This window comes from Lissotriton helveticus, chromosome 5_1, assembly GCF_964261635.1.
Source record: "Lissotriton helveticus chromosome 5_1, aLisHel1.1, whole genome shotgun sequence".
NCBI classification, from domain to species: Eukaryota; Metazoa; Chordata; class Amphibia; order Caudata; family Salamandridae; genus Lissotriton; species Lissotriton helveticus.
In genome coordinates, this window is record NC_136065.1 from 1,492,789,677 (window position 1) to 1,492,812,150 (window position 22,474).

Here is a 22,474-nt window from a genome sequence, read left to right on the forward strand (position 1 = left end):
TGGAGCACCTGTTTCTTTATTTCGTTCAGGTTCCTCTTTTGGCCAACTTATAGAAATTTTACATTCTGTCCAAAGATCTGATGGGACAACAATGTCAAAGAATCCATCCAGATCAATCCACAGAACTTTTGAGACCTTTATAAACCTGTCTACTTGACGGTACCACTCAACAGGCTTTTCTCTTAATCTGGGAAAATCATTTGTAAACAATAGAATGTCTTGTCTTGACCAGGGGACATGAACATACCCTCCACCTGCAATCTCTCTCATTGGAAACTGTTTTGACAATTTTTCTAATTTCTCATCTTCCTTCTTTCTTGTCCATTTCACTCTCCACTTACTCAACTCACTTAATTTTTTGATGTAAACAATTAATTCTTTAACCCCTTTAAAGCGTTGTAAATAGACCTCCCCAGTGCTGCGCTGTCCATTGGAACTAGTGCTGAATGGACGTCCAACGGTCGTGCGCAGCACTGGGGAGGTAGTGGCCGTGACGACCGTTGGCCGACGGCAGCAATTAAGGGGTTAATATGCATTATTCTTCCCATTGAATTCAAGTTTTCAATATCCTTTTCTGTAAAATCTAATCTATAATATTTTCCAAAATTCTTTTACCTGTTCAAATCAATTTCAAGTTCTGCTGCCAGTTCTTCTAATTGATCATATTTGTTTTTTGTTTTCCACTGAATACTCTTACAGATGAACAGGAGTTCATCATCACGATAAAATTTTAAACTGTCAGGACCAATTGTACCAATAATTAACTCTTCCAAATTAGCTTTTAATTTTGCAACATCAAATTTGGAATTTTGTTTTCTAGTATCAGAAGATTCAGCATCAGATTCTGCACCCATTGGAAATTTTGAAAAAGAACCTTCATTAAAAGTTAAATCAGGCATTCTTGTTTTTGCAGAGTTACTTTCTGATATATCTGAGTAAAACTTTTCAGCAACCTTTTGAATTTCAGCATTTAGAGGAATTGTTAAACCTGTTTTGTTATTTTCTCTTCGTTCAAAAACAGGCTGAACAGGACCAATCGTTACCGGAACTGTCACAGCTTCCATGCCTTTCGTTATTTGTTGAATTAATTTTTCTTTTGAACGTATATATTTAGAAGTATTTTCAATTTCCTCATCCTTAATTTCTCTAAATAAATTTTTAGGAGGTTCTCTATCCTTCGGAATTAACGAAAAATGTCTACCTCCAATACAGACATCAGCATTTGTTCTGGTTTCTGAATTTTCCGGAATTTCGAAACATTCAGAATTATTTGGGTATAGTTTAGAAGATTCACTAATTGGAGGTGCACTCGGTGTAGTCTCTGTAGAAACCATCGGAGTAGACCATGATCGAGGAGGTCTCAAAGGTTCATTTCTTTTATTAGAAGTGAAAATTTCTTCTAAAACTGCATCTTCAGTCTCACCTTCTAAAGGGGCATTATTTTTCTTTTCAGTTCTTTTTTCACTAGGAGATCCTAAAACCATTTCTCTAATTAAATAAAGTCCATCACTCATACTTCCCTGTCTCCACATTCGTATTCTGTCTTCATGAGTTTCCCTTCTATAGCTTGGTATTTTAGGAGGTCTTTTAATACCACTCGCTTCTCTTTGTAGTTGAAACATTTCATCCTCCCATTCGACTAAAGCTTCAAATTGAGTAGGTCTCGGCTTTGGTATAAGAGCATTCATCTTTTCTCTTAAATTTCTTAAAACCTTTACATTAAAAGAACCATCGTCCGGCCAAGTCAAAACACCATCATCTTTGTGTAGTGTTTCCAAATATCAAACCACAATACAGTATGATAACCATATTCACCTTCCATATACGCTGCAGGTGTTTTATATTTATGAAGTAATTTACCACCTCGCGTTTCTATTTTCTTGTCAGGTGAAATAAAATTTTTAAGTTTCTGAAGCAACGTAGGCTTTTCCTCAACATGTTTAAAATGATAACTCATTTTTAAGAGTCAAATTCAATTAATAAAATTGTTCTAAAATTATTTCCGGGATGTTTCGCAAAATCAGCCAATCCGTGCGCGAAACACACCAACAAGCCAATCAAAGTTGAGCTACGTCACTACTTTGCTCAACCAATAAATATGAAGTTTTTCTGAAGAGCCAATCAGCTATCAGCTCATCAGAGATTCAAGAGCCAATCAGAACACAGCTCGTGACGTATGTCACCCAATCACAGCGCGACTCTGTGACGTACACAGCAGCTGCGGCTTCTCTCGTCTCACTCCCAGCGCTCACCCCTCCTTCACAAAATCTTTTCACAGCGCCATATTGAGAAGGCTTTTTCGATGTAAATTAATTTTAACAATGACAAGAAAGACTCATCTGTCTGTTTCTCTAATAAGTGATAGAATTTCAATCACACAAGAATTCTATACGTGGAATAGACAACGCTATTCTCACAGAATATACAGTTGCCAGTATAGTAATCTTTTTACTCTACCCTTCAAGCAAGTAATTAATGAACTCGTTTTCTCTCAGAATGCACAACTAAGTGACAATTCGAAAGTTCACTTGAACATAATTACAAATCAATCACGCACTTTCAAACGGAAAAATACCCTAAATTCAAACACACATGAAATCCGTACAGGACTCTCACCTGTTTATAGATATCATGCACCGTTAATAAAATAAACGACGTTATCCGTACAGGACTCTCACCTGTTTATAGATATTAAGTATGTTATCCGTACAGGACTCTCACCTGTTTATAGATAATCATACACCGGCGTTAACTTACCCTTCACTCAAGCTCGAATATATACTATTACTCTTATCACAGTGAGTTTTAGAGCGGGCTCATTGTCCCTATACTCATGCTGTTCAAATTTCTTAGATAATCCTCTTATACAACATTCACACCTAGCCCTAACATGTGTTGCACGGCCACAACACTAGTGATACACGGCGATACCACTACACTGAAACAGATCAAATGTACTGTGTGACTACCTTCTCATCACACTATCTGTACCGGTACAACTCACATATAGCACGAAAAACAAACTCAACATGTTTTAAACATCGATCCTATACTTATACCATAATACATTGATTACCATAGCAACCATCAAAATCTGCTACCAGAAGAATTGATTCAGCGGCCTAAAGAAAATATGTCAGAAACTACGCTACCTAACTTCACCACACACTTTAAAAATCACAACTTAAAAACATGGACCCATTAACATAACCTGACATATTTTGATCAACTGAATCATGTGGCCTAATTAAACTTATATATAACTTATATACATTTATATACATCCGCGGTAAATAAATGACATTACTCAAACAAATCCTAACTATTTAATAGGCCACCATGGCGATGGCATCTAGCTAATGATAACCTGCACTCCTAAAATAACAAGACCAGCTTGTTTCAAAAGTAAGTTTTTATTAGCTATTTATTTGAATTATAAGAATATAGTTTTATTTATGCATTTTTATTAGAATCATTGTAAGCATATTTGAAAGCATCATATAGAATTCAGATTATTTGCAAAGAATTATAAGTTTAGCATTTTCTCAAAACCTAAGTCCCTAAATTAGCTAAATAAATGAAAATAAAGTAAATAAAGTAAAGTCTTTAGGGTTTCTTACGTGCTCCAAGTAAAGTCCGACAGCATGACACCCTCATCCAAAGGTTAGAAAGCAGCAGCGTGACCCATCCACGGGGCATGGGTCTTTATACCTTTCTGCGCTAAGCTAATCTAAGTAAAAGTACATTTTTCTGCAAAAGTCGATGTCCCATTGGCTCATGAGTGACAAGTGACATGTCACCCCATAATTTCAAAACATCAGTTCCGTCACTTTCTTAGACTCCATTGTCTCTACGTGCTCCGAGGCTTCCTTTGCTTGCAACATTTTTGTAATACTTTTTCACTGGTTTCATTTCACTTCCTCGGATGCCAAGTTATCAAATGTTCCTGCTGCCGGTTCCTGACCTTGGCCACGTCCGACCAGAATAATGTCAGAGCCTCATCGTAGTTCAACAAATGTTACTTCGATGGAAAACTTTTAGAAAGGACATCTCAGGCGTCGTGCAGAAATTAAATTCATAATTGTGGTATAACTCGAGTAAGCTAGGCCCAAAAGCAGCCAATTTAACTTCACTAAAGTATAAACAAACACAAGAAAATAATTAATGAAAGAAATATTATTCATTCTGTTTCCACCCTTTGTTTTCTAATTATTTAACCCACCCATTAGTCTAATGTTACCTAGCACAAAGCAAACAAATAAAGCAGCATTTTATATCTACCAGTCTTCATAAAATCCACGAAATCCTTTATGCACCTATAGAGAGTAGAATGACATCACATAGACAAGGAAAGCAAAATAAGCACATGCCACTTTTAAGATTCAGCTGCAGTTAGTTATGACATGACAAAACGACAACATTAATTTATTATTTTTGCACGAACAAAAAGATGCAACAGTAATGCACATTTATGAGCACATATGTTAATGTTCCTGCGTGTAAAAGTTTAATCTAAGTTGATTTAGTACAAATACATCACAAATCATTAATAGGATTATTTTTATTTTATGGAAGTATGACTTCACGAGTTGGAATAAAAAGTTATTCTCTATCTCGCTCCATCAACTGCAACACCAACACTGAAATATACGCTAGTCTCATGCCGGCTAGATCGCGACCGCATGACATTTGGGGGGCGCTGACATCCTACGTTGAGAACGCAGAGTGGGCCTCTGCCACACACGTGAATGCTGGGGTGGTCCCGGAGGGGGTGGGCTAAAGGGGATGTTTTTCCTTTATTTGTGATATGACTTCCATTTCAGCTTCGGAAGACTTGCTTCTGCCGTGTTTCATCGCTGCAGGATGGAGATGTCACTAGTCCAGTTCCTTATTTTGTAACAGGTGATGTAGGGTGGGGAGTGGAGGATGGGGCTGGATGACATTGAGAATTTTAACGCACATCCATGTGTATGTACCTGTCAGACACGATCTGGTTGACATGTTGGATGGATTACCGACCGATATTAGGGCTCCTACATCTGGCCCCATATTTCTAATGCCACTTTTGTCTCATCTATTATGCATCAACAGTTTACTACAACAGTTGACCAATTTTCTCTCCTTGATACATGGAGGATATTAAATCCATCAGTATGAGAATATACTGTTTTCCCTCCCGCACACCCTTCCCAATCTGGAAGGGATTATTTGTATGTTTATAAACTCTTAGCACAGGATTTTATACATGTGGATATTGGTTCTATACCGATCTGGGATTATACTCCTGTCTCATTAGATTTATTCTTAATTAAAAATGTGAGTCATTCTTTTCTGAAATCTTTACTCGCCACTCCTCCTCCGACCGCTCTCCTCAGATTACATATGATTCATTTAAAGCTACTTCCAGGGATTTTATCATCTGCTATGTTTCCAAGAAGAAGTTGAATTCCCAAAATGCACAAGAAATCCAGAATTGCATTTAACATCTGGAACACCTTTACACCCCCATCAACTCTAATATTCATCTGAATAAACTATGGAAACATTTGTATATAACAAACTTTCTATGAAAAATGCTATTTCTTACCTTCTTAAAGGATGTGCTTAATACTATGAAGGTCAGAAAAAAGCAGGAAAATGATTAGCTTAATTCTGTAAAATTACAAATGAGCGTATTACAATTGCTTAGATTGTAAGAGCAGATACCTTTGCTGTTTTTAAAGGTACAGATATCTTAAATTAATTCAAGACATATTATAATACTCTATACACTCCTGAATTGACTCAAATCCAGGCAACATACAACATTACTTATCCTCTGTTTATAAAGACTTTCATAAATGTCTCCTTGTTGGAAATAGACATCTCATCTAAAGATATCACTGAGGCAAATTAATTAATTAAAATAGGAAAAGCCCTTAAACCATATGGTTTTCGTATTGAATTTTATTTCTACTTCTCCAAGTCTTTAGTTCCAAAATTTCATGAATTTGTTACTCATTTTATCACTGCAAAATCATCTAGGGCATCTTTCAAGAAGCGTTAGTTTACCTCATTCCTAAAGACAGACGTGACCCCAAGTTATTTAAAAATTACAGGAGGATTTCTCTAGTGAATTCTGAATACAAACTTTTTGCCAAGAATCTTACACTCTGTCTTGATACCCTTTTACCACTCCTTTTAGCTAAGGAGCAATCAGGTTTCATCAAAGGTAGACACATTTCAGATAACATAAGAGTATTCTTTACCCCTTTAAGAACGTCTCACAAGTATATATAATCAATAACTGCTATTTCCCTTGACGCTGAAAAACCTTATGTTGCATAGATTAGTCTTTTATTTTCCACACACTTTTCTGGATAGGTTTTAGTCCCAGGTTCGTTTCCTTGATATCCCTTTTATATCCTGCCCCAAAAGCATTTATTTTTGTAAATGGTCTAATTTCTTCCTCTTTTTCTTTACATAGAGGAGTAAGACAAGGTTTTCTTTTTTCCCCACTCCTCTTCATTCTTGCATTTTAACCCTTTCTTACAAAAATATCAAAAACTCCTAATATATTCAGTTGCCAAGGTGGAAATAAATAGACTAAATGCAGTGCTTATCCCAATGAAAACCTATTATTTTTACTCATATCTGAGTCTTTGCTCCCCGATTTTCTTGCAGGAGTCAACAGGGGTGTGGTTTAGTGAGGACCTTCGGTTTGCTGATCATGTCAGGAAACTTACTGGTGTCTGTTTTGGCACCCTCTCGGCTCTGAGAAGGTTCTTTCCTCTGCTCCCCAGAGAGGTCAAGGAGACAGTAGCCCGTGCTCTGATTCTCTCCCGCCTCGAATATGCCAATGCCTTGTTCTTTGGCATTCCAGGGTATTTGCTAAAAAAACTGCAAATCATACAGAATGCTGCAGCTAGACTCCTGTTTAACATCTCCAAGAGGTCTAGTGCGCGGCAGCATTTGCGTGATTTGCACTGGCTGCCGGTGGCACAGCGGATACAATTTAAAGTCCTTATCCTTTCGCACAGAGCCCTTCATGGCCAAGGTCCTGTGTACTTTAGGAAGCGCTTTACTTTCTATGTGCCAAAGCGATCTCTGAGGTCTGCTTCCCTGCGTCGGATAGTTACTTCATGTTTCCGCAGATCACGTTTGGGGGGCCAGTCGCTCTCTGTCAGAACTGCAGCAGCCTGGAATGCGCTTCCCTCTGATCTGCAGGTCATGCAAGATTTTCGTCTTTTTAAAAACATCTAAAGACATATTTGTTCAGTCAGTCTGTATAATGGTTCCAGTTCGCTTCACCCCGGTCACTTTCGCGCTAGGACACTCCAGAGTTTTTGTGCGCGCTACAAGTATTTTATAACATAACATAACTCTTTTGCTGTTCTCTGTGGTTATACATTAAACCCAGCTCAATGTGAAATTCTTCCTCTAAACATTTAAAGTGTTGAACAATGTTTTATTCAATGCACTTTTTAATGGAATCCTCACATAATTAAATATCTAGGACTTTGGCTTACATCCTCTAGTAAACAAGCAATATATTTAAACCTAACAGCAGTTATAACCAACCGGACTCTCTCAACAACTAGATGCCACCCTTTACTTAAATTTTTGGTGTGGTAGACCGTATACTATCAAGATGATTCTTGTACCTATTATTCTCTTTACCACATCTTCAATTCCTTCTACCATTCTTGCTCATTTCTTAAAAAAATACTTTAAACTTACCTCCTTCCTGTGGAATAGGAAGAAACTTCTATGTATTTTCTTAATCTTAAAGGAGTAAACATCATAGCTGTGTAAATTATCCTGACTTCCAATCACACCATATTACTTTCCTACTTAAACAATCTTCCATGTGCTTATCAGATTCACCTACAGACTCCCCCCCTTCGGAAAGATATTGAATTATCTATCCTTCCCTCTTTTATTGCATTTCATCAAGTGCAACTGCTCTACAATTTCCCGAAAACATACTGTAACAAAATTAACACATTAATACATGCTATTACCCCTGCTTTAACTACACTATTATCGCATATTCCTACCCCAGTTCATGATAACCAGATTACTCTTCTTATTCCCAAATCCCCCACTGCTTCATTCATCTATAAACATCTTACTAAAATCTGGGAAAACAGAAACAAATTGGAAGTTGAATTACAATAGGAAAAAGATTTCCAAATTTCATGGCATGTCACACTTTGGGATAACATCTGGTTGAAACTTTCATTTATTTTATGCTTGTAATTTTGTAGATGGCATGTTAATACTGATAATATATTCCTATACAAATGTTCTCACTGTCTTGATCTCTTCTCCCATCAGATACTGTTTACACATATCATACTCCTTGATCTTATATTCCTCTCTTCACTCTCTTACCCATACTTCATGATCATTTATATGCAACTTATTTCGCTTAAATGATATGCTGTGTTTATTTGCCAATCTCCTGTTAGTATCCTTATACTTACAGCTTTTTCTGTGATTATGTAAAGTTTGTTCCAATCTTATTTAATAAACTCTTCTTCAAACTATATAGTAGGAGGAGTATCAAACATAATAATACACAAGCTATAAATATTTTCTAGTTTTCCAGCCATCAGATTTGAGAATTTTAAATGATTTGCATGAGTTTTGAGTTGACACGCTAAATTGCATTGCAAACAAGACTGATCCTGGACAATGAGTGAAAGTAAACTTCTTACCCCTTCTTCTAATGTAGATCCATTCTGCAACACTTATTTTACATGTTCAACTTCTCATATTCACTAAAAGGAAGAACCCCATTATCTTTTGGCTAAGTTCACACTATACAAGAACAAAATATGGAAGTCCTTTTATTGTTGTCAACAAAGAAGCATACATGAATTACAGAGATTTTTTACAGTTTGATCTTAATTCTTAGAGAAGGGAACATTTGTAGTTGTGCTTTCGGGGCAAGGCTCAATGGTGCCTTTTCTCTGTGTGTATTTCAGCGTGGTTAGAAGTTTCTTGTTGGTCTTAAGGATCACAATTGGACTCACTGCAGCATACAAGGTGCCAAAGAAAACTCTAGCATCAGATATGGCCGGTGCCACTCTGGAGACAAAGAGAGTATAGATCCACAAGCCACTGTCCAGACCAAACAAAAGAACATAGATAGAGACTAACAAGACGACTGCTCTTGCTGCTGTATACTCTACTGTCTGACCCGAATTTCTGTCTGAGCTCCTTATACCACGCACCTGCCTCCTGTGCCGATATAACGTAAGAACAATGTAGCAGCTCGCCACAGTCATGAGTCCCACAAACAGGAAGTCACGCAAGGCAATGACAGTGCCATTGGCCACATAGGATGCGAAGGTTGAGAAGTCGTGGATGCAGAATTCTAAATATAAAATGTACTCTGATGTTGTGTAGTTGGCTATTGCCCGGACCTGCAGAATACACGAAGGGTAAATGGAGCAGTTAATGCAACATAGTGCCATAATTATGACTGTGATGTTTCTTGGCACTTTCTTCTTCAAGGGCAGCCACGACTTTGAGGGCGGGGCTATAATGATGCACTGGTTGCAGCTCAGGAGACATGTGATGCAGATGGTCATTCCACGGGAGACCCGATACATGAAGGAGATTATCTTGCACTCATAGTCATTGAATATGTTCTGAATGCCAAAGGATTTCACCATCTGTGGGATTCCTTTTGTGATTATTACAACCAGGTTGGCAGCAGCTAGTCCTAAAAGGATGACATTCGGGGGCATAAGCCTCTTCTCCGAGATCCGGATGTGAACAAAAGTTGCCAGAATCACGACATTGCCTGGAATTCCAATGGAAACCAAAGAAGTAAAGCCAATGGTTTTTAGGATAAGGCGAAGCTCCATGGCACCTGAAAACAAGCAGAAGTCTTAGTCACATCAGGTCAACAGAACCCCCCGCCCCACAACATACCCAACATCCTGCAAATAACACACAAGACACCAGTGTTAGATTGGAAAAAGTTGCTGCAGATTTATTACATACAACGGTATGTAATCACGGTGGGTTATCTTACGGACGATCCAAGGGCAGGCCGCATTCTCGCCACCTGCCCGCCTGATGAGCCAAGCAGCACAGTGGCGAACCACCCATCTGCTGCGCCATTATGGTAATAACTCCACTCACGCCCCTTGCGGGGCGTATCTAGGCAAACCCCCGGTTGCACAGGCACACAACCGCCCGAAGGACTACTGGGGCACCGACACTGGTTTCCAGACCTCCCATGAGGTTCCAGGTTAGGCTCTGGTACCCCTATGTGCCCGCTGAAGTACAGTGCTGCACCTCTCTGCTTCCGGATCGCCCTGTAACGCCGCCTGCAACGAAAAAGGAACACATTAAACGTTCCCACCTGTTTCCCCCCCCAGCTGACACTCAGGGTAAGAGGTAGGGAGGGAAAAGAGTGTCCCTTGAGCCGACGCGCGACGTCCGGAGCGGCAAAGAGGGTACCGAAATGGCGAGGGGAAGTTATATACCCCTCGCCTTGCCTGCTGCCCCGGACGTGCGTCGCTGGCCAGCCCACCCTCCGGCCGGGCACCCCCTGCCCGGGGAGGAGTGGATACCAAAGTGGGGGGCAGGGAGGCCCTCTGGGACTACGGGCCCACCCTCCTGATGGCCACCGGGTGGCCTCGGGCAGCCGCATTGTTAAAGTAAGACCAAGCTGCATAGCAGTGGAACCTGGTTTTACATTGCCCTCGATTAAGTTGTTCAAATACGTTTTTATACTTGTAGCTTTAAGTGCTCGGTTAGGTTTAGCAGCATGTCAATTTGCAAACGATTTGTGAGCATTTTGCCCAAAAACAATAAAAAACATAGCGTTTATTAAGTTCTCTGCGATTGCGCTGGATGAGTCACTGGCTAGGACACGTTGTGCAAGGTAATTCCCTCTTTCAGAAATAATCTACGTTTTTTGAAAGGAGGAGATGAGCAAGCAAATGAAAAGAAAGTGTTATTGTGTTGTTTGGGCATGTTTTATTGCAAAGTGTTATTTGCTGGAGGGAAACAGTACTTGGGCGTAAAAAGAGAAGACGTAGGAAGGTTTGCAAACTATGGGATTGGTAGTAATCAGGCTACTAGGTGCCAGCGCGCCGTTAGCTTTGGTCACTCGTGTTGCGCTACGGTGAGGGTGCTCCTGTTTGTTGAAAAAATAATCCTGCTATCCTCTTACTGTGATTTTTAAACTTGTAATTATTTGTTTCTGCCTGCACTTCGAACTTTCTTGCTGGGCCGGTCCCCGTTCCACCGCAGCCGAGCGCTGTTTATGTGGAGGGATGAGGCTCCGCCCCCCAACACAAACACTTCCAGTTGGGGCAGTGGCGTAACGAAACTTGAGGGGGCCCCCCTGCAAAGCACAATGAGGGCCCCCCCCCAGCGGCCCGGCCCACCACCTACCACTTTGCCCCACCAACAAAAACAAGCAGTCACCTAACGCCCTATTTTCAGCACTTATCTGTGCACACTTTTAACAGCAAATATAAATAGAATGCACTTTAATTGTCTTCTGGGGCTGCCTTAATGATGAGATCCATGACTGATAATTAAAGGGAACAAAGACAGAAAAGTCACATTACAAATGAATACATACTTTTTTATGTATAACCATATTTAGTGCCAAGACGAGGTCTTTCCAGGCTCTTTAAACACATGGCTGGCATTTTTCTTTAGGCAACCCTACTTTATATTCCTTTTCATGAAAAGAATTCTCATACTACAACAGTAAATGTACAATTTATGAAGTAGGACTGTTATGAGGCAACTCAATAGTGCAACTAACGCCGGCGAGAGTGTGTAGTGCTGCCTGTGTGCGCTACAGCACTGATGGGGAATCTGAAGGCTGGAAATTGGGGTTGCTGGGGGCATAGCTACCAAGGTTTCAGATTGCCATGTGTGACATTTTCATAATTTCAGTGTAATTATGAGTGACATTTCAACGACTATGAGTGACACTTTCTTGCGAGTAAAATTAAGCAATGAAGATGATCAACACATATAAATATCAGAAATAACACCACAAAGACCGTTCCAAACAGAGACAACAAGTGTGCTATGTACTAGCAGCCGTGCACACATGCTCCAATTAGCATGTCAGCTATACACTAACAGGACATTAAAAGGCAGAAAAACACAATCACTAGAACAAAACAGACTACAGTGGGGGTTTAAAGCAGAAACAGGGTCGGAGGAGTAGTGATTTGGGGTCGAGGCAAGCACTGTGAGGTGCGAGGGAGCAGGCAGAGACAGGCTGGAGGTGATGGGGAAACGGAAAGCAGCAACAAAGTGAAAAGCAATAATGGGGGAAGGGGTCATCTGTGAACGCGGCAAGCACTGGAAGGGGAGAGGAAGCAAGCAGCAACTGAAGGGAAGAGGTGGGGGGAAATCGAAAAGCAGCAACAATGGGAAAAATCAGTCACCGGGCAGGGAGTGATCTGTGGAAAGCCCACGAGGGCGGGTGGGAGGAGACAGAGCTGGTAAAAAAGCACAAGCACTTTGTACAGCGCTGAAAAAGAAAGAAAAAAGTACGTTGAAAAATGGTCGTAAAATGGGGGCAGTGGATGATTACAATTACTTGGTCCATGTTCTGGGGGGGAGGGATAAGCACAAGAACAAGCATGACCATGCATGCCAGGGACAAATGGTGACAAAGAATACGAGACAGACGATGGAGTGAGCAAAGGGGAAATGTGTGGGCGGGCTGAAACCCACAGATTAAACATGTCTCTTCAAGATAGTTAGTGCGCTGAATAGCCAAGAGCTAAAAAATAAGTATACCATAATTCCCAGCTGTGACTGGGCAGTTTGAAAGGAAAGCAGGCGTTGGAACAGGAAAGGCCACATGAACTTAACGTGGGATCCCTAGACAGGAAGTTTAAATGATGCAAGTCGGTAGAGAGGATGAAACAAACATGCCTGCGTTTCGGAACACCTATGGGGGAGACCAAAAATGGTGGGAATTTAATTCCCACTTTGACTTGCATACGAGGGGAGATCATTTTAACAGGTAGAATGGCAAAGTACGATCTTTTTTGCTTAAAGAAAAGCAGGATTTTCCAGCCGAAAGAGGTAAGTGCATGTACTAATTCATCAATGTCCCGATTTGCGAGTCCTTAATAGCGATTATTAAGGAATCGCTATTAAGGACTCGCAAAACGGGATTCATGTAGAAATCGCACAATTAAATGCGATTTCTACTGCTTCCTTATTTGTGAATTGCAAATTACTAATCGCAAATAAGGAATGACTCCCCATTCATTCCTATGGGTTGGCTCATAGGAATGAATGGGGAGTCATTCCTTATTTGCGATTTGCAATTTGCGAATCGCAAATAAGGAAGCGATTTCAAGGGTGCCAGGGGTGTCCAAAGGACACCCTGTAGCACCCCTGAAATGCAAATGTACACAGGTGTTGCGCACACACATGTCCAAAGGACATGTGTGTGTGGAACAAGCAACTTAGAAAAATGCACTAAAGTGCATTTTTCTAAGTTTTCGCTATTTACCACGAAGTTACACTTCGTGGTAAATAGCGGCCCCATATTGCGAATTCGCAATTTTTAAAAGGTTCATGAATAGCATTTAAGGAATCTCTTAATTGAGATACCTCAAATGCGATTCTGAATCCCAAATGCAAAAAAAGCGCTCGCAAAGGTCCGGATTCTCAGAATCTGGCCCTTTGCGAGGCGATTTTTCAATGATGAATCTAGCTGTTAGTCCATAAGTAGATGACTGCCACAGTAGTAAAATAACCAGAAAATGCAAGAGCAGTTTTCAGCATGCCCCTGCTATCACACTAACGCACTAAATTCAGTTAATACATTAGGAATGAGCTCTTTTGAAGTTGTTTACAGGGTTGGTACCATGCGGTGCTTTAACAGGGTGTTCTGCTGAACGGGGTGGGGGGGTCCCTCACATGTACATTTTTGTGTTAAGTTTGGATCACTTCTGCATCTCCACGAAGACTGTTTGGCGCTGCTTAAACATCACAGGAAAGTGTATTCCTGTTATTGTAAGCAAAAAGCAAATAAACAAAAGAAAACATATTTTATATTATACCCCCCACCACTGTGTTATTTCCTTCAAAGTACTCAGTGAAAGAGTTGGATTTCACTCAATATCTGAAAGAAATCTGACAAGCTACACTGCTGTATTTTAAGCACAGGGCCAAAGACAAACATTTCAAATGCTTATTGGCGCGTATTTTGGGGGGTAGTAAAAGCAGCAAGAAGAAGAGTTCGTTTGGGTGATTTTTGGCAGGATAATAGGAGTCAGTTTATATAATTTTGGATAGATCCAATGAGTCTCCAGGTAACACACGTTTTTAGGTTGGGCTTGATAGCAGAACTGTATGATACCTAATGTTACCTACACCTTAAAATATACATGCGAGTTATCACTCCGCCCAGCAGTATATCCATCTCACCACTTACTATTGGCTGTTTGGTGTATCATCCTACTTCCCTAGAGTGATTTCACTGTAAAGCAGAAGGGACTATCTTTCATCTCAAAAATAAAATGAACTATCATGCATTACATTCTGTTTCTTATCAAAATAATTACATACAGAAAGTATTTGTCTTCGTTCGTCTTTTTTCACTGCAGCAGGCTGATTTAAATCTTTTAGCGAGGAATCAAAGTGCAAGTCGAATCTAGTGATTTTGAGAATACTTGTTTAGATAGATGCAATGGCAGACACTAACCTACCTCAAGAGGCAGTGTGCGCCACAGAGTAATGTCCTGCACTGCAAGCAACGGAACAATTATTTCCATAACCCTATTGCGCCAGGTGCAGTTTGCAGTCCTGCGAGTCTTGCGACTGGGCTTTCTATGCCTGCTTTCACTGGATCATCACTGCAGCATTGAGGCTGTGGATTGCTGATGCGTAATCACTGGATAGCTATGCCAGGGCCAAGATGGTGGTGGGATGTTGTGCATCAGAGTAGGAAGCCCTTCCTTCTCACCTTACCTTTGAAATGCACATATGGTTGGTTGTCCCGAGGGGTTTTTCGCTGATAACACAAGTAGGCTGGTTTTTGCATTTGATACGGAAGCCCTTGAAGATGCTACAAGCATTGAGAGATAGAAAATATACCAGGAGAATTCTAGAAGTATACTTAGGACAGCGTCACAGGCTTTATGCCCTCCTTTTACCATACATCGTATTTAACACAAACATATGATCTCTGCCCACAACAAAAACGCCCTTTACTTCCCTGCTCTGTGCCGTGGGCAGCACAGCAGAGTCTGAACCCATGCCCCCTTACCTCTCTGCTCACATCGGCCACACCTGTACGGAGTGTCCAACAGACGGCAACCAGCAAGGCCTCCAGATATAAAGAGGGAAAAGGTTTCCACATTTTCAGCTGCCGCCGGAAACCCCCCTCTTGCAGGTTGACAAGGAGGGAGATCCAACAGGGGGTGGACGAACCTGGCAGATAGCCGGCGGGCCAAGCAGGCGAGCAAGTTAGCAGCAGAGGCCTGTCTCTGGCTGTGTCCTGGGATGGGATACAAGTCACGTGTGGTAACGGTCACAGGTCACCGACACCAGCCTCCTCACTCTGAAGACTGCGCAAACGCGGCTGGAAATAACCGATTAATTAAGAGGCCGGCGGTCGTGCGCACGGCATCATTTAATTTATGAGAGCGGGCCCCCCACAGCGAGAAGGGAGGGGGGCCTGTGTTACTCCCTATGCCAACCATTTAATTAATGTAGACGCCGCCTGGCCGTGGTGTGCGCGGCTGCACGCACCATATAATTAATGGGGAGGGTGGCTGGGCGTTAATGAAGGCTCCCCTGAGGAGGAGGCCCCTGAGCGCGGGGCCCCCCGCAGCACCCAGAGCGCGGGGCCCACCGCACCGCGTGGGCTGCGGGGGCCTGTGTTACGCCCCTGGGTTGGGGGCAGCTATTAAGTAACATGTGTATGTGTATCCGGCCGCATTGCGGCCTCGCATATTGGGCGCACAAAGGCAAGCCCGTCTGCGCCCGTCCACACTCAGTTTGTGCCCAGCTCCAGCCATAATGCCCGTTTCGCTAACAAAACAGAGGTGATTCAGTGGTCCAGATGCAAGTTACTAGCCCTGAAGGAAAATCCATGCTCCAGAGAACATAATTGTCTCCCGGCTTTTGATCAGCTCATGAGGCCAAGCACGGAGTGTCACTGGGCGCCAAATGAGGCTGGAGCACACGGTGTCTTAACAGCTGCAGTTAGAGGGCAGATTGAGCCCAAGGACAACATTACATCATGCTTAATTAATTGTAGATCCCTGTCTAAACATGCGGAGGATCTTTTGTTGCTTTTGTCTGAAATGGAGTTTGAGATCATGTTTCTGACTGAGACATGACTGAAATATGAGGCTCTTACTGCCATGGCACAAAATCTGCTGTGCGAATAGGCAGGGAGAAAAAAGAGGAGGTGGAGTGGCGATTATTATGAAAGACTCCTGAGAGATTGCATGCTCATCACTGACAAATATGGGCATGATTGAAGGCTTTAATTTTTGTATTATGATGAACCCTATAATCTCCTTCGCAGGCCTGTTAGTTTACAAACCTCCTGACTACCTACCTCCTATTCACGTAGAACTCTGCAACTACATCGCGCGGAAATCTCTTTTATTCTCTAACTTCACTGTACTGGGGGATTTTAATCCGCCTGAAGATGACCCCTCTTGCACACAAGCCAGGCAGGTAGTTTCCTTTCTCCAAGGGACCAATTTACCCCTTGCTGTTAACGCTCCTACTCACATAGCAGGACATATCTTGGACCTTGTCTTTTTCCAACATACCGTCTCTAAAAAGCAAAGCCCTGAGGCAGCTGGTGTGGTCTGACCACTTCCTTGTACCCTTCTCCTTCGATCTAGCCAAATCCTATACTCTAGATAGCTCTCGCTATTTTGTAAAAAGAAATTGTAAAAAGCTCACAGCCGAGTTTTTAGGCCCTTTGCTTGTGGACAGCCAACCTGCTCTTTCGAGGGACCCCAATGTTGACGCCGAGTCCCATCATAAGTGGATTGCGGAAGCTGTGGAGTCCACTTCTTCAGCCAAAATTATTAAATCTTTTAGAAAATCACCCTCCGCCCCATGGTTCTCGGAGAAACTGAGGAACTTGAAAAGCAGATGTAAGAAGCTTGAGAGGCTGTGGAGAGTGGATTATGAAAGCCTAGAGGAAGCTACATATAAAAAGTCTTTAAAAGAAATGCATAGATCAATGAAGAAGACCAGGCGAGTGTACAAAGCTGAATTAATTAAGGAGGCCGACAAACCTGAGAAAGCGATTTTTTTAAAGTTGTAAATGCTTTTCTCAAACCTCGCGAGTTGTTGATCGATGATCAACCATCAACCGCGTTATGCGAGGAAATATTAGATTTCTTCTTTAACAAAATTCGGAAGATTTATAATTCCTTCTCAACTTCTGTTGAAACAGATAAATCTGACAGGGCCTTAAAGAAAAACTCCAGGCCGCCCTCTCAAATTTCACTCTGATCTCACAGTAGGAGGCTCTGGTGGCTATCAAGTGCTGCAAATTAGGTTCACCAGAAGATCCGTGCCCTGCGAAATTATGGAAGGAGCTAGCTAACTCCTCCTCTCAAGTGCTGTCTGAAATATGGAAACCCCTCTTGACTACAGGCATCTTTCTGGATTTATGGGAGCATGCTACGCTCCTTTGTCTTAAAAAGAAACCTAATGTTGATTCAGGCAAACTCAATAATTATAGACTGATTTATTTATTACCAGCACAAGCTAACCTCCGCTCCGCTCCTTCCCTGGAAGTTTCGGGGGGATTCGCCATCTTGTGTCTCGGTAGAATCGAGACACAAGAGGTGTAAAAAAAGGGGCAAATTATTAAAAGGGGGCAGGGTAGGCACCGCCTGACCCCCTAGGTTTTCTGAGGGGGGCCTAGAAGGACCATGAAGGGCAAAAAAACTATTTTTTGTTTGTGAAATTTTCGCGGGGTAAGCACTGGGTGCATTCCCATATACGCTTCCTGGTACCCTCTGCGCACCACGGGAAAAACAGTGAAAAAATTAGAGTAAAAAAATAAATTAGAGTGCTTGGAGGTAGGGTAGCTCTGAAAAGAGCTGTTGTGTTATGTGGGTGAGTTAAGTACCTACAAGTAGGTACCGATGCAGAGTTTAAATTTCAAGAGGAAGAATATATTCCCTTCATCTGTAAAATGTACACCATCTCTCCTACAGATGCCTTGCATTTTGTAATGCAAGTTGTTGTGGTATATGGAACCCATACCATAGTCTCTGAGGAAAGCAGAAACAGATTTATTCACAGGTTTCCTTGCTTTCTCAATCTGTGGACAAAATTGGTTGGACCAGTTCCATTTTTGCCTTTGGCATATATTAGAATATACCAAGGCAGTTTTTGGAAAAAGTGACATCAAATGCCCAAAGGTGTCCTTGAAAAGCATTTCCAGACCTACCCCAGTCAAAGTGCCCAGGTCATTGCCACCACAGTGCACAATTATGACGTCAGGGTGTGGTAGATGCATAAAGGATTTTACCAATTTTACCAATGGTATCAATTGGTGACTTCTCAATCCTCTCAATCCTCTCTGTCCAATCCATACAATGTCTACATTTGGTAAATCAAGGTTGTAAATACCTCTGTTACTTGCACATTTGTCACTCCAGTAGACAAAGCTATGACCCACAAACCAGACTTTTCACATCTTGAAGGTAGATGTGCTTGTATTCAGATGAGTTGTGGAAATGAAATGGCAGTTTGAAAGTAGGAGTTATGAAAAAATAGTGGTTGAGATTCAGTGCACTTGAAAAAGAAGAAATGATTGGTGCTTTCTTAAAATTCTCCACTGAAAATTAGGGTGCATGCTTCTGTTTTTTGAAAGAAGTCATTCTAATGGTTGCGAAAAAGTCATTGAAAGAAACATTGCACATGATTAGCTAGTATATTGAGAGCTCAAACACCCTTGCTGAGTTCATTTGCAACATAGTATGATGAACTTTTCACCTGTGTGCTGAGTTAGGTGGGAGTTACCATGGTAACAGGCTGAAGAGCACTGGGAGTATGGGTGAATATTATGTGAGTTTGAAAGTGTTGAAATGTAGAACCAATTAAAATGTTAGTTTGGTTTTGAAATAGTGTGGGAAGAATTTCGATCGGTTAAGTCAAGGGATATGTGTGAAGAATTACAGGGAATCAGGGCCATTTGTGGTTGCAGTGTCTGAGGTGCATTTCAGAGATTCTGCTTAAGAAAATCTGGTGTGTTTGACTGACACGGTTCTAAATCTTCAAAAGCATTTTTAAAGGTGAGTAATGATTCATTTAATATAGATAGAGTGCTGTATGAACTATGGGGAAGATTAAGAAGCATATTGGGCTTCTATATTCTTGCATTGTGTGTCATGTTTTTTTGTAATGCTGGTAAAAAATGTAATGGTGCATATTGGAAATGTATTTTGGAAATGAGTCAAGTTTGTGCACTGTAATGTAATGGTCATTTAAATGGGTTGTGCTCTGTGTCTAAAAACGATATACTATGCTAAATGTTTTTTGGTTAAATGTATGGCTTTAACTTTTTTGACAAGGATCACACTGAGTGTCTGTGTGAAATAAGAAATTATATTTTCACATTTTTCTATAATGTCACCTGCGTCTGCTCACAGTTTGCATCTCTTAGCTTAAAGGGTACTGTTTCTTTTTGCATTGTGTCTCATGTTAGTATGTAATGCTGGCAAAAAATGAATGGTGCATATTGGAAAAGTATTTTGGAAATGAGTCAGATTTCTGCCTAGTAATGTAGTGGTCATTGATATGGGCTGGGCTCTGTGTCTAAAACGATTTACTATGGTAAATGTTTTATGGTAAAATGTATGGCTTTAACATTTTTGACAAGGATCACACTGAATGTCTGTGTGAAATAAGGAATTATATTTTCACATTTTTCAAAAATTTCACCTGTGTCTGCTCACAGTTTGCATCTCTTAGATTAAAGGGTACTCTGTGCCTGTATCTCATCTCACTCTGTGCCTGTGTCTCATCTCACTCTGTGCCTGTGTCTCATCTCACTCTGTACCTGTGTCTCATCTCACTCTGTGCCTGCCCCATCTCTCTCTTTGTGTGTGTCATTTCTCTCTTTGCTATCTCATCTCACTCTGTGCCTGTGTCTCATCTCACTCTGTCCCTGTGTCTCATCTCACTCTGTGCCTGTGTCTCATTTCACTCTGTACCTGCCTCATCTCTCTGTTGGTGTGTGTCATTTCTCTCTTTGCATGTGTCTCATCTCACTCTGGTAAATGTTTTATGGTAAAATGTATGACTTTAACATTTTTGACAAGGATCACACTGAGTGTCTGTGTGAAATAAGGAATTATATTTTCAATAATGTCACCTGTGTCTGCTCACAGTTTGCATCTCTTAGCTTAAAGGGTACTCTGTGACTGTGTCTCATCTCACTCTGTGCCTGTGTCTCATCTCACTCTGTGCCTGTGTCTCTTCTTACTCTGTGCCTGTGTCTCATCTCACTCTGTGCCTGTGTCTCATCTGACTCATTTTTGACAAGGATCACACTGAGTGTCTGTGTGAATTAAGGAATTATATTTTCACATTTTTCAATAATGTCAGCTGTGTCTGCTCACAGTTTGCATTTCCTAGCTTAAAGGGTACTCTGTGCCTGTGTCTCATCTCACTCTGTGCCTGTGTCTCATCTCACTCATTTTTGACAAGGAGCACACTGAGTGTCTGTGTGAATTAAGGAATTATATTTTCACATTTTTCAATAATGTCACCTGTGTCTGCTCACAGTTTGCATCTCTTAGCTGAAAGGGTACTCTGTGCCAGTGTCTCATCTCACTCTGTGCCTGTGTCTCACCTCACTCTGTGCCTGTGTCTCATCTCACTCTGTGCCTGTGTCTCATCTCACTCTGTGCCTGCCCCATCTCTCTCTTTGTGTGTGTCATTTCTCTCTTTGCGTGTCTCATCTCACTCTGTGCCTGTGTCTCATCTCACCCTGTGCCTGTGTCTCATCTCACTCTGTGCCTGTGTCTCATCTGACTCATTTTTGACAAGGATCACACTGAGTGTCTGTTTGAATTAAGGAATTATATTTTCACATTTTTCATTAATGTCACCTGTGTCTGCTCACAGTTTGCATTTCCTAGCTTAAAGGGTACTCTGTGCCTGTGTCTCATCTCACTCTGTGCCTGTGTCTCATCTCACTCTGTGCCTGTGTCTCATCTCACTCATTTTTGACAAGGATCACACTGAGTGTCTGTGTGAAATAAGGAATTATATTTTCAATTTTTTCAATAATGTCACCTGTGTCTGCTCACAGTTTGCATCTCTTAGCTTAAAGGGTACTCTGTGACTGTGTCTCATCTCACTCTGTGCCTGTGTCTCATCTCACTCTGTGCCTGTGTCTCTTCTCACTCTGTGCCTGTGTCTCATCTCACTCTGTGCCTGTGTCTCATCTGACTCATTTTTGACAAGGATCACACTGAGTGTCTGTGTGAATTAAGGAATTATATTTTCACATTTTTCAATAATGTCAGCTGTGTCTGCTCACAGTTTGTATTTCCTAGCTTAAAGGGTACTCTGTGCCTGTGTCTCATCTCACTCTGTGCCTGTGTCTCATCTCACTCATTTTTGACAAGGAGCACACTGAGTGTCTGTGTGAATTAAGGAATTATATTTTCACATTTTTCAATAATGTCACCTGTGTCTGCTCACAATTTGCATCTCTTAGCTGAAAGGGTACTCTGTGCCAGTGTCTCATCTCACTCTGTGCCTGTGTCTCACCTCACTCTGTGCCTGTGTCTCATCTCACTCTGTGCCTGTGTCTCATCTCACTCTGTGCCTGCCCCATCTCTCTCTTTGTGTGTGTCATTTCTCTCTTTGCGTGTCTCATCTCACTCTGTGCCTGTGTCTCATCTCACCCTGTGCCTGTGTCTTATCTCACTCTGTGCCTGTGTCTCATCTGACTCATTTTTGACAAGGATCACACTGAGTGTCTGTTTGAATTAAGGAATTATATTTTCACATTTTTCATTAATGTCACCTGTGTCTGCTCACAGTTTGCATTTCCTAGCTTAAAGGGTACTCTGAGCCTGTGTCTCATCTCACTCTGTGCCTGTGTCTCATCTCACTCTGTGCCTGTGTCTCATCTCACTCATTTTTGACAAGGATCACACTGAGTGTCTGTGTGAAATAAGGAATTATATTTTCAATTTTTTCAATAATGTCACCTGTGTCTGCTCACAGTTTGCATCTCTTAGCTTAAAGGGTACTCTGTGCCTGTGTCTCATCTCACTCTGTGCCCGTGTCTCATCTCACTCTGTACCTGCCCCATCTCTCTCTTGGTGTGTGTCATTTCTCTCTTTGCGTGTGTCTCATCTCACTCTGGTAAATGTTTTATGGTAAAATGTATGGCTTTAACATTTCTGACAAGGATCACACTGAGTGTCTGTGTGAAATAGGGAATTATATTTTCACATTTTTCAAT

General features: G+C 41.4%; 1 protein-coding gene across 1 annotated transcript; it reads right to left on the reverse strand.

Annotated features, from left to right (window-relative positions):
• Window positions 1-8,891: 8,891 nt before the first annotated feature.
• Window positions 8,892-9,860, reverse strand: LOC144752678 (olfactory receptor class A-like protein 1). The gene has a single exon (XM_078640548.1). It carries the CDS (start codon window positions 9,858-9,860, stop codon window positions 8,892-8,894), a length of 969 nt encoding a protein of 322 aa, XP_078496674.1.
• Between the last annotated feature and the right edge of the window lie 12,614 nt (window positions 9,861-22,474).